General features: G+C 43.3%; 1 protein-coding gene across 3 annotated transcripts in view; it reads left to right on the top strand.

The window, feature by feature from the left end:
* mical3a (microtubule associated monooxygenase, calponin and LIM domain containing 3a) overlaps window positions 1–12,348 on the top strand; it is a 42,964-nt gene that overhangs the window by 26,628 nt on the left and 3,988 nt on the right. Inside the window, exons 36-44 of one of the 3 annotated variants that reach the window (XM_070906674.1) lie at window positions 71–2,111; window positions 2,214–2,308; window positions 2,591–2,767; window positions 3,909–3,959; window positions 4,741–4,848; window positions 6,398–6,491; window positions 7,361–7,411; window positions 8,429–8,479; window positions 11,752–11,817. In XM_070906674.1, the coding sequence (XP_070762775.1) occupies window positions 71–2,111; window positions 2,214–2,308; window positions 2,591–2,767; window positions 3,909–3,959; window positions 4,741–4,848; window positions 6,398–6,491; window positions 7,361–7,411; window positions 8,429–8,479; window positions 11,752–11,817 (2,734 nt within the window). Of the gene's footprint in view, window positions 1–55; window positions 2,121–2,213; window positions 2,309–2,590; window positions 2,768–3,908; window positions 3,960–4,740; window positions 4,849–6,397; window positions 6,492–7,360; window positions 7,412–8,428; window positions 8,480–11,751; window positions 11,818–12,348 lie in introns of all 3 variants that reach the window. The other 2 variants (XM_070906673.1, XM_070906675.1) reach the window with 2 other exon arrangements.

A 12,348-nucleotide genomic window follows, 5' to 3' on the forward strand; every position in this document is an offset into this window, starting at 1 on the left:
TGTGATGTTAGTTTTGACTAAATCTAAATCCCAATCTTCTCTGTTTCTTTTCCAGATAACTCCGGTAAAGTCTCCTGGCATTCGCTTCTTCCCAGAACCGTTCGTACATGAGGAAATGAAGTCTCCATCTCCTCCTCCAGTCGCCAAGAGCCCACTCTGCCCTTCACCTGTTCCAGTCCAGGATCCTTCCTCTGTCCCTTCTCCTACTCTTGCTGCTGCTGCTGCTGTGTCCCCTGTCAGTGTCCCTGCCTCACCTCCCCCCATTTCACCCACCAAATCACCCATCAGCTCTCCAGTCCAGCCAACCATCGAGTCACCCGTCAGGTCACCCGTCAGATCGCCTGTCAAGTCACCTGTTAGCTCCCCAATCTGCTCTCAGCCCACCCCCCTGCCGGAGACCCGCAGGCCTAAATCTCCTGTCTACCCTCACCGCTCAATTTGCCCTCTCACGGGCAACCCCCTCTCCCCAATCTGTGCTCAGCCTTTGCCCTGCCAGGAACCCTCGTCACCCCTCACCTCTGACTCGCCCGTCAGAACTCAGCCTGTCCCTGCAGTCACTTCGACGCCCATGACCAAAACAGACAAAGGTGCGCCTGAGCTCTCGATGTCCACAGATTCCTCAACAGAGGAAAAAAAGGCAGATATCATTGAGGAATTTTGGTTAAAGAGTGCTGAGATCAGGAAGAGCCTCGGTCTGACTCCTTTGGACCGCAGTAGTAAAATCTTGGAGAAGAGTGTTGTTAAGGCTCCAACACAGGACTCCACCCCTGTTAAGACACAGTCTCCAGAGGTTTCTGAGGAACAGAAGCCTGCTTTTACTGGCCGCGCTGTCATTCGTAGACTCAACATCACTCTTGAGGGTCAAGTCATTACCCCCATTGCTCCTGCTGAGCCCAAGAGTAATGGCTCTGATAAGAGGGACCTCAGCAGCAGCTCCGGCTTGGGGTTGAATGGGAGCATGGCCACGAGCCAGACGGCAAACAGTGACAGCTACAACACGTCTGACTCCGCCATGCTCACCCCGCCCTCCAGCCCACCGCCACCTGTGCCTGCTAATCAGTCTCCGGCCGTGCTCAGGCAGCAGAGACACCAGGTGTCCTGGAGCAACGGAACAGAAAAACCTCCCTCTGAGCGTGCAAAAGAGCCAGCAAAAACCAAGAGTCCCGTTGCTGCACCGAGGACCCAGCTGAGCCCTGTGTCTGCACCCAAACCCGCACCCAGGAAAGTCTCCTCACCTCAGGCAAATCCAGAAACAACTCCAGTGGTTGTCATGAGGGAGAAGAAGAAGAAACCACGGCCGGAGGAGGTGAGGAAGTCGTTTGTGGAGACGGTGGAGGAGATTCCGTTTGCTGATGACGTGGAGGAAAGCTACGATGAGCGGACACCAGAAACAAGCATGAACAGGTACTATACTCCACCCACTAGCAAGCCCAGCAGGAACAAACCTCCCCTGCATCTGGCTCTAGCAATGGAAAACGGTAAACCCAATATCCCTGTCAACCCAACCTCTAAGAACCAAAGGGCAACTCAGTTCTCCCCAGAGGCCAAGGAGATCGCTGAGGAGAGAATAAGGGCCAGAGAAAAGTCTGTGAAGAGCCAGGCTCTGAAAGACGCCATGGCCAAACAGCTGAACAAAATGAAAGAATCGGACATAGACAAGGGTGCCTCACCTAAAGTGGCCTGGAGTGTAACCCCAGACGCTGCTGGAAAAGGTAAAAAGTCAGCTGGATCTCCGAAGGCGTCCGCAGTGAAAGCTCTGGAGTCGAAGAAGGCCGAGACAATACCCGAGCGCTTCTTCAGCAGCAACAAGAGTCTGGACAGCTCGGTGGCTTCCTCAGACGGCTCCTCCACGAGTAAAAGCAAGAAACGTAGTTCCCTCTTCTCTCCGCGCAAGAACAAGAAGGAGAAAAAAGCCAAGAACGACAGCAGCAGGCTCTCTGGCACAGACGAGACACCGCCCAAACACAAGTCACTGTGGAAGGCTGTCTTCTCAGGGTACAAGAAGGACAAAAAGAAGAAGGACGATAAATCATGTCCGAGCACGCCGTCCTCAAGTTCCACCACTCAGGAGTCTGGGAAGAAGAAAACGTCGCCTCTTGGGAGATCATCAGGTGGGAAAGGTGACCCAGTGTAGTTCTTGAATATGATATTTCTATTGTTGTATTTCTGGGAAAAGTAACAAACTAATTTCTGTCTTTGCTTATTGTTTGCAGACTTGAAATCGCGCAGAAACTTGAGCTTCTCGGAGGACTCAGACCTGTCCTGTGATGATGTTCTGGAGAGGTCCTCTCAGAAGTCAAAGGCAGATGTGAGTAACGAGTAACACGTCACATCTTTGTCATTAGGCATTTAGACACGTATAGCCTCGCAAAGCCTGTCTGAGCCCCTTTTTGATGAGGCATTTGATAAGACATCTGCAAAAGTAAGCCTGTTTAGCCTTTCCAGACCAGAGTGAATGAAACATTTGCAGGCTTGTCAGGCTTAGCGAGGCTAGACATGTCCTCACCATCTATTGCATCCATTTCTGTTTTACTTCCTTTAAAAAAAAACAAAAAAACACTTTCCTTTAAATAATTTCTTCCACTCCCAGCGGCATATGGACATCTTTGACCTTGTGTCAGGCATGCAGAAGGAAGCGATAAAGGAGGAGAAACTGGAGAAGGAGAAAAGGAGGGAGTTAAAGGAGAGAAAGAGGGTGAAAGAGAGGCATAAAGAAAGGGAGCGGGAAAGAGAGGTTGATCGAGAAAAGGAGAAAGACGATGAGGAGGTATTGTGCAGAAGGGGGTGAAATGATTTTGAATTTTATATATACATAATTTGGTAAATGGGCAAATATAATATTTATAATATTTTACTCACCTTAAGTTCACAAAGCTTGCTTCTGGCTTTTACACTGACCTCAAATTAAGCTTTAATACTTAATTTATCCATTTTTAAAGTAGTGTTAGAATGAAGACGGTTTCCTCAGGTGATCTCGGAACAAATCATGCAACCGAATCATGATAAACATTTTCAAGGTCTCCAACACCACAATATGACATGTTAAATGCACATCATAATGATATAATATAGCAAAATGAATAAACGAGTGAATTCTTCAAAAGGCTGGACTCATTGAATATGCCGGTCGCATAGATCTTATTAGGACTATGCAGAAATTCAGCGCCCAAAACCCAATTTCTATAACACAAGTTCTCTTATTTGAATCCATTTGCATTCATTATGTTTGGCTGAAATTCAAAATCATTGTCTCTGCTGCTGCTCAGTCTCTGTGTGTGTGTTTCTGGTGGTTTAGATAGATACAGCTGAGTTAAGGGCCAGAGGCATGAATTCAATAACCATTGTAAACACTTTTTCAAAAAACTTTGGCGACATAGAATGAATTGACATTTTGTTATTCTTATAATAATAATATCGATCTGAATATATGTATATACAGCCACAGTAAAAGGAGGTTAACGCTGATCATGCCCGCCAGGCCATATGTGCAATTCAATAAGAGCCTGCAGGAGTCGTGTTGACTCGTCTTTAGTGACTGTTGTGGTGTTTATAGTTTTCCAGATCTGTGAGTGTGTTAGATATATTCTCGTAGAGATCGTTGTAGACATAGCATTGAAAATAAAAGACCTGTTTTAGGGTAAGACAGGTCTCTAAAATTCTTGTTTCTTATAATGTGATTTGTAACTGTTGTTTTGTTTGACTAATTTCTGATTAACATAGATGTGTAAAATGTCGCTGCACCCTGCCATTTTTTGTTCTGGTGTGGGATATTAACATTGCCTGTTCTGATTGTACCAGCTAAATGATTAATTTTTATTTTGACCAATTTAACATAATCATTAACCCATTTAATCATATCATCTGTATCATGTTTGTTTCCTCCCTTTTTTTGTTTTGTCTTCCCCAAGTCTGTTTATGTCCCTCACGCACTGGCGTTCAAGAGATCGTACGCCACAAAGGTAGTATTACATATGTTCCCATTGATAACCCCACCACCTCCACCCCCCGCTCCACCCCTCTGCGCATGTGCCGGATTTACTGCCATAACACCTTATGTGCGTCTGGCTTAAAACTAACCGTCCTCTCTGGCTGCATGTGGCAGTCGGAGCGCAGCGCCTGCTCACTCACTGCTGGATATCCACTCTGTTAAAACATGACCTCTCATGGCTCACTTTTCTGGTCACCATGGTACCTCTGCCTCTCTTGATATTGGGGGCTGTTCCTCTCCCACTGGTATGATATTAACCTGCCTATCTGTCACTGTGGCACTTTTTTTTTACTCCAGTCTGGCCACTGGAATAACTTTGACACGTCTTTCTTCAGTACTATTCTCTCTTCCTCTTAATTTATGCCAGCTTTTTACATCCTCACAAGTCAGCTAATAGGGGGAAACGTCCCTGCTTTATTCACATAATATATTGCCTATAATTATGGAAGATTTCATAATGTGAAGAGGGATTATAACTGTGAGAGCTGCAGTGAAGTTGACACATTGTGTTCTGAGATGTTACCATACCTTGAGATTGCAATTTATAGAAACCTGTAGATGTGAAGGGAAGTTTCCCAGCTAGGTTACATTGTGCTAGTCAATGTTGTCCCTCGCCTTCTGCAAGATCCAGTCAGAGTTTTCCCCTCCTCTCCCGTTCAGTTTTTTTCTGAAGGCCCAGGAGCCCATGGAGTCAACTCCACATATGAGCAGCTTGTGAATGAGACTTCCCCATGTTCTTTTTATTGCACCAGAAAACCTACACAGAAGAAGAGCTGAATGCCAAGCTGACACGAAGGGTCCAGAAAGCTGCGCGACGACAAGCCAAGCAGGAGGAACTCAAGAGGCTGCACAGAGCCCAGGTAACGGACCTTTGGTGATCCTTTTCCTCTATCTCCACGGTGAGGTGGACGTGTGGGTTTGAGGGAAATGTCTCTGCAACTATTGGATGGATTGCCATGAAATTTGGTACAGATATCCATGTCCTCTGGATGAATTGTAACGAGTTTGACGATCCCTTAAATTTTCACTTTCATTCAGCACCATCATCAGGACAAGATTTCAGTTTGTCCAACACTTTGGAATCTGACCAAATACCTGCAAATTTGAGAAATCCCCATCAACCTTAACTGTACTTTTTTCTTAGTGCTAATTAATTAGCATACGTGCTAAACTAAGATGATGAACATGGCAAACATTATACCTGCTAAACATCAGCATGTTAGCATTGTCAAGCACAGCTAAGCACAGAGCTGCTAGCATGGTTGCAAATTCTTGTTCTTTCATTGTGTTTAAAGTAGGTTTAATGCTTTCATTTGTGTTTACTGTTTGTGTGCCGAATAGCTCGTTCAAACAGTCAAGGGTCTTTTCATCAAACTATTTGATAATTATTCATGCCATGCATGTGAAACTTGAAATTCTTTAATAAAATGGGTTACATATACGTCTGTATTGTTAGTGGTGCACTGGAGATAGGCTACATTAGTATTGCTGGCACTGTAACTCAGTGTTGTCCTGTTGTTTTTTCATTTTTAACTTACCATATGGTCACTCTGACGTGACTCAACCCTCTTGGAGTGAGGCCAAATTCATCCTTGAGTTAAGAAATCCACTGTGATTGATGTTGTAACTCTGCAGTTAGGCTCCCAGTGCACTGACTCAGCGCTAAGCCACAGCTAAAGTCTCTTCTCCTGGAGCGGCGGTTAGCTGGCCTGAATTTTGCTTCCTCTTAGTGGCTATTTTCGCTTCTTGTTCAGCTCCTGTTGCTGCACGGCACTGATAAAGTTCAGCACTGACAGAAGAAGTTGGAGTCTGAGGGGAAAATACAACTTTTAAATTAAGCCGTATTACCCTTTACAAAATGTTACCCACATTAAACCAACTGTTATTTTGATAGTTGCCACTCATCTGGTGATATAGATCAAGTGCCCTCCACTCTTCACACTAATTGATTTTGATTTAAATGTTTGAAAGGCTGGACACTTTGGCTGCCCCTAGCTGTATTTGTAAATGGAAATCTGAGTTTAAAATGGGCGCCCAAGGCTAGGGTGAACCAGGCCAAAAACAAGAGAGAGTCTGGAGTGGGCTGCAGAGGGGACAACTATGAAATATTTCCCCGTGAAAATTATGAAATAATATTTGCTCGTCGGAACAGGCTCACGTACTTGTAGACATCAATACAGTGCTAATTAGCAGTACTCCCTGTGCGCCTGGAGACATTTATTTTTAATGAGGGTAAACTGTTGCATCAATTGAGTGTTAGAGGTAACCTCTGCAGCCGCCTCCCTTAGAAACTTGTGGGACAAATCACTTGTAATCAGTAATTAGTGGTAGATGTTATTATTTTGTGCACCCAATGTGAGGTAACTCAAGTTCATTAATAATGTGACTCTAACCTGCTTGTCCACTCAGATCATCCAGAGACAGCTGGAGCAGGTGGAGGAGAAGCAGAGGCAGTTGGAAGAGAGGGGCGTCGCTGTGGAGAAAGCTTTGAGAGGAGAAGCAGGTAACAGCTTGTCACTTATACCTTCATAAAACATTTTTTAATTAATCTGGCCATCTCATGTGGCGTGGTGTATCAATAATGCAACTGCAGATACACATAATGCCCGTATTCAGCGAACTAAAGGGTGTAGTACGTTTCATAGCGCATATAACTCTCTTATTATTAACATTTTACCAGTGATTTACTATATGTACGACAATTAAATCTTGTGTTTGTGGCGGCGCTGGCTCCCTGAGACCATGTTTTATCTTAATATAATATGAGTTCAGCCTTTTCTAGCGCTCTAGAGGGAATAATAATAATATTGATGATTAGGATGATGTAACCTAGAATTGCATTACCTCAGAAAAGCTGTCCCTCTGTGATCATTTCAACTGTGTTGAAATCGCACTCTGCATTAACCTTTTATTCAGTCGTACTGAAGCGCGTAGATTTGTGTGCAGAAAGACATTTTTATTTCTCCAAAGTAATAAGGCTAAATTGTTCTTGACAAGGGACTATCACAGACAATATACTTGTGAGATGAAGAATACATTGTTTGTTAGGGAGCAGCACAGTTCATTATTTTGGTGCAGTTTGAAGCATGAATAGTGCTCAGTAGCAATAACACAATATTTACGTGATGTGAGTTTTGTATGCGAGTGAGGTAGCGAGGTTGTCCTTTATAGAGCTGACAGTGTATTCCATCCTAATTTACTTAATGGTGATGGCAACAGAGAGAAATAGAAGCTTTTATCATGCAGATGCTTCACATAGATTTGGCCGTTTTCCCCACCAACCGAATAACTATTTACTTTTCCCACAAGCTGTTTCTCCAGTCCAATGTTTTGAGTATGTTTTAACTTGTTTACTACTCTACTCTCTTAAAGGATTGTATAAAGGTACTTATACATTACCCAAACAGCACAAAAGAAGATCAGGTATTAGATTTACTGTAGTTTCCTTCCTTCCTTTTATTAATGACATGTGACACTGTTATGTAGGCTCCATCTGTGGTGACACACTGCAACAGTCCTCCATCTCTGAACATGTTGATCTTTGTCCGTTCATGACATGTCCGCCATCGTCCGTCCGAGCTGCATGCGATCAGGAGAATGTGTGTCCCGACATAGATTTGTGTGTGCTCATTCTGGATGTGTTTTATTTTTTTGTGTCTCCTTCACTGCCTCTCAATGAGGAGAGTTTCTGTACTCTGATCAAGACTCAGATCACGTCACATTTTTATAAATGCAATCAGAACGTAAAGAAATCAAAGATAAATTGGTTTGCAGGCTGACAGCTTTTTTATTAGAATATTCTCTGCAAATATTTTGCTGTGGCTGAGTGACTTGATACAGATATTTGTCGAGATCTTATCTATTATCTATTTTTTTTATTTGTATCTTGATGAGTAACAGCAATCCAGAGTTGTTTCTGACTTCATCTGTTGTACTCAAACATCACACTGAACACTCAGCTGCTCTTTCAATCTGAAATTATTAATCAAACGTTGGTGCACACGGATTGGATAGTACATAACTGGAGGACATTAAAGCTTTTCTCGCAATTTGAGTACAAATTAAATGCACTCAATAAAAAAGAAAAAAAAAAAACAATTACCTCGACATGTCAGCACACAACACAGGTGCTGTGTGATATTAAGCAGACTGAGCCAGTAAACAGCAATGCAGCAAATCTATGTTGCAGTCTCTTATTATTTTGGAAAGTGCCATGTACTATTGCACAAGCTTGACTGCATTATGTACTGTGGTGAGTACCGACGGACTCTCTTTGTTCTGAGTGTTGCTGCGGTGTGTATGTGTCCGTGTGTGTGTCTTGTGCGTTTGCAAGAACGTGCATGACTTGCTGTTGTTGGAGTATTGTGTGTGTGTGTTTGTGTGCCCAGTTTGGGGCTGTGTGAAATAACTCCTATCTTTAATATATCCCTGTCATTGTAGACTATTGGGGAGATTCTAATTACAGTGAAATCCTGGACTTGCATCTGGGCGGTATGTATTTCAAATCTGTCGCTTTAAACTAACCTAATGGCTAACCCAATCTGTCCCCCCCCCCCCCCCCCCTTTTTTTTTTTTCTTTTTACTACTTGAGCTTTGTACCCCTCATATCTACTGTATATTGGCTGGCTGACTGGCTGGCTGGCTTTTAGCCTCATTGCAATACTTTCTGCTCATACCCCCCCCCCCCCCCCCCCGTTCTCCCTCCTCCCTCCCTGGGTTTCTAGTTCAGACACTCTTTACATCAAACAGAGATCAGACACTTGGCCTCATGCTGTCCTCTTAAGATCGTCTTTGATCTCTATAAACTTATGAATGATAAATGAATGAATTAATGAGTAACTTTTATTTGTCACTCCTCCGTACGCAGTCTGCACAATACAAACTGCAGCCGAGATACAAACAGCAACATATTGCAGACGCAGAAACAGCAGTATGCATTCTGACATTCAAAGAAAACCCTGTGCACAGAAACACAGAGGACTACTCCAACAGAGACAACAAAATAAAACATGGTAACACAATGAAACAAAAGTAAATAAGGCATTGTTGAATTTCATACTATTTACAGCTAAAACAAAGACCTCACCAAATGCACTGTTTCTCGTGTTTTAGTAATGTTTGCTACCAAAAATTATGAAAAAATGATGTAGTTTTTAAGTTTTTAATAGTTAGTCTTAAGTTGGAGCCAATGGGCTAGAGACTGAGGGCGTCCAAAAGTGTCCTGACTAACATACTGTTGGATTGGTCTTTTCATTTGTTGAGAATAAGAAAGCTACAGAACATCACCAGCCTTATCCTTCAAAGGAATTATTATACAAAGAAGACAAAACTGTCAATCAGCAGCGGTAATATTACATCTATGGATGTGTTTGTTGTGCTAATTGTATGACACCATATTTAAATTCTATCTCTGTCTCGACATGGTATTCTGCTGCAGCTGAATGTGAGATTATGTGATCCGACATTTTTGGGTTTGTCTCATCTCACGTAGATGAATATAAGTTTGTGCAGTAAAGCTGAAATATATTGATATTGTAATTCTTATTGTACCAAAAGTATCATAGATGAAGAAAAGGTACATTAACATACAAAAGAGACTCATCTTGCAGCACACACATTTAAAAACACAGAACCCCAGCCCCCCTACACACATACACAGTGTAAAAGTATTGTATAACCTGCCCTGGACTGACTCACACTAAACTGCTGGCATGGCTCTTAGCTTCCCCTCAGAGTTCTGTGCTGCTGCAGATCTGTCCTGTAGTCCCAGCAATGGCTACCCTCTCTCATACCTGCTCAGTTGCATAACCCCCTCAAGTGTGTGTGTGTGTGTGTGTGTGTGTAGTGTTGCAACCATTGACCCTTAGCTGCTATGTCTAAGCTGTGAATGGTCAATAACAATGTCCACCGTGTCTGGGTGGGACGTCTCGTGGTATCTGTTGCCATCTTGTAGACTGTGGCCCTGTTTGAATATGAGTGGAATGCATCTTTTTCCTGCTCGTGTCTCCTGTAAAGTAAGCAAGCTTTTGTTAGAAAGCCATGTTTGCTTTGTAGTTACTCTGTGTCAGTGGAATCCCTCAATAGGAGTGAGGAAAATGTGAGGCATTTCCTCATAATTTGAGCAGGGCCTGTGCTTCTCTGTGGTTTTGTCCTGCTGGTTGTTGTCACTCATCAGACAGGAGATTGCGTGGAGTTTTTGACGTAAAGATGAAAAAACATACATAAAAGGAGATTTCCAACCTAACCGGTTGACCAGGGCTCTTCTTACAGGGGCATTTCATCAGCTCGAATCCAACTTGTTTTTATATTTTTGAGTTGATAGAGGTGATTCATTCCATGTAGTATGTGTGAATGATAAAAGCTGTTCTTTGGTGTCTCACTTTTAATTTTTGCAACTGGACGCGGTGTGCCTGTAGCATTCTGAATGTGTTATGGGTTTCCTGCGTGCTGATAGCTTTCTATTAGTCCTCTTTGCCTTTTTTGCCGTGTTTGCGTGATGGGGAATTATAACGTTTTTGACTGAATACCAGGCTGTACTTGAGCCCTGCTGCGGGCTCCAAAACTAAAGCCAGGATCAATATGTCTCTACTCTGAATTTATTATCATATATATAAATATATATATATTATCATTTTATTCCTCTACTGTTATGATTATACAGTTAAGGGTTTACTGAGTGTTTACTAACGATGCATTTCATAACCATACTTGCATGATTTGTCTGAGCCATAAAAAATGTATTAGGGCTCCAATCTGTCCAAAACAGATATTCTAAACTGCAGTTTTCCCAACAGAATTAGATTTTTTTTTCTCTGTGATAGTCCCTTGTGTCTCCCAGCTCCTTCACCCACCAGCCTAAGAGCACTGGAACCTAAAGATCTGTTTCCCCCAGTTATCTGCATCTTCTTAACTTTAGTTGGACTTTATCTGGGGGTATGTTAAGGTAGCATGGGGGTATGTTAAGGTAGCATGGGGGTATGTTAAGGTAGCATCCACTATCTATGATCTTACTTTTGTGAGAGAGAAAATCAGTTTACCGGGTGCATATTAGAAAAAGTCCTAATTTGCACTTCAATAGTAGCTACACTTCAAAAGTCGCCACACTGGCAACAAATTGAGCCGGGTGGTCTAAACAAGTTTAAATAGTGTTTACAAGGAGAGGCTGAAACATCTTCAAAGATGAAGCAATTATCTGTGTCTGTGAGGGAGATGGATCTCCTGGTGATCAGTAATGGCTTTAATAATGGGATTAAATCCTGCTGTGTACTCTGATAAACACTGGCCATATGTGTAGGCTGTTCCAGTTTCATAACTCACATAGGGTGCTGTTGCCTAACTGAAGATTATCTGAAGAACTACAGATGCAAGATCAAACAGGAGGATTATTCTCCCTCTCTGTGCTCCAAGTTTTCTGTCTTCTCTTGTTTCTGTTTCCTATTTTTACCCCTTTTTTCATCCCTCACACCACACAGCTGATCTCTCCCACCTCCTCTCTCTAGGTGATTTGTCTTCTCCCTATCACAGTGCTCCTGCCCTCTTTTGATTTTCTCCTCGATGTTCTTTCTCCCTCATCACACCCCTCTTTGCCCTCCTCGCCCTTCTCCTTCCCGCTCCACCCACACTCTGTGTCCTTTACTCCTTTTCTTTCTGTAACGTCCTCTGCTCTTCCTCTTGCATTATTTTCCGCCATCCCTCTCTCTCTCACCCACCAACGCACCCACCTATGTCACCCCCTCGCTTTCTTTCCCTCTGTCTTGTGGAAGTGGAGCCCTTTGTGGGGATGCCACGCCGAAGACCTCTCTCCTTCTGCCCCTGCTGTTCCCCTGAAGGTAACGTAACCTTGCCGCCTCTGCTGACGGTTGTGGCGGGTTACCATGGCAACCGTACGGACCTCCAGAACTGGGCTACCCCCTTTTGCGCTCCTCCCCATCATCCTCCCAACCAGTCCTCCTCCTCTTCCTGTCCTCACCGTTTGTGTTTGATCAGGCTCAGTAGATTTCCCCAGAATCTTCCCAAAACTCAGTGAAGTATTAAGGCACTTATCATGAGGAAAGTGATTAGAAATGTTGAAAAAAGCTGCAGCAGCTGTTAAAGGTATTCGTCAGTTGGAGCAGGACAGTGCTGCTATGATAAACTCTCATGTGCTAGCATCTTGGCTCCCACAGGGTAGACGTTCCAGGCCAGAACAGGTATTTTATAGAGTTACGTAACCTGAAACCCCACAAAATGATTTAGTTGGCTTATGACATGCCCTTTGACTTAGAAGGTAGTAGGTTACTTCTGTAGGTAGTAAGCCAGTTAGCTGGGCATGTTAACGTTTGCAGCTTATGTTGGAACAAACACACTGTAATCCATTCTTT

This window comes from Enoplosus armatus, chromosome 6 (genome assembly GCF_043641665.1).
Source record: "Enoplosus armatus isolate fEnoArm2 chromosome 6, fEnoArm2.hap1, whole genome shotgun sequence".
In the NCBI taxonomy this organism is placed as follows: Eukaryota; Metazoa; Chordata; class Actinopteri; order Centrarchiformes; family Enoplosidae; genus Enoplosus; species Enoplosus armatus.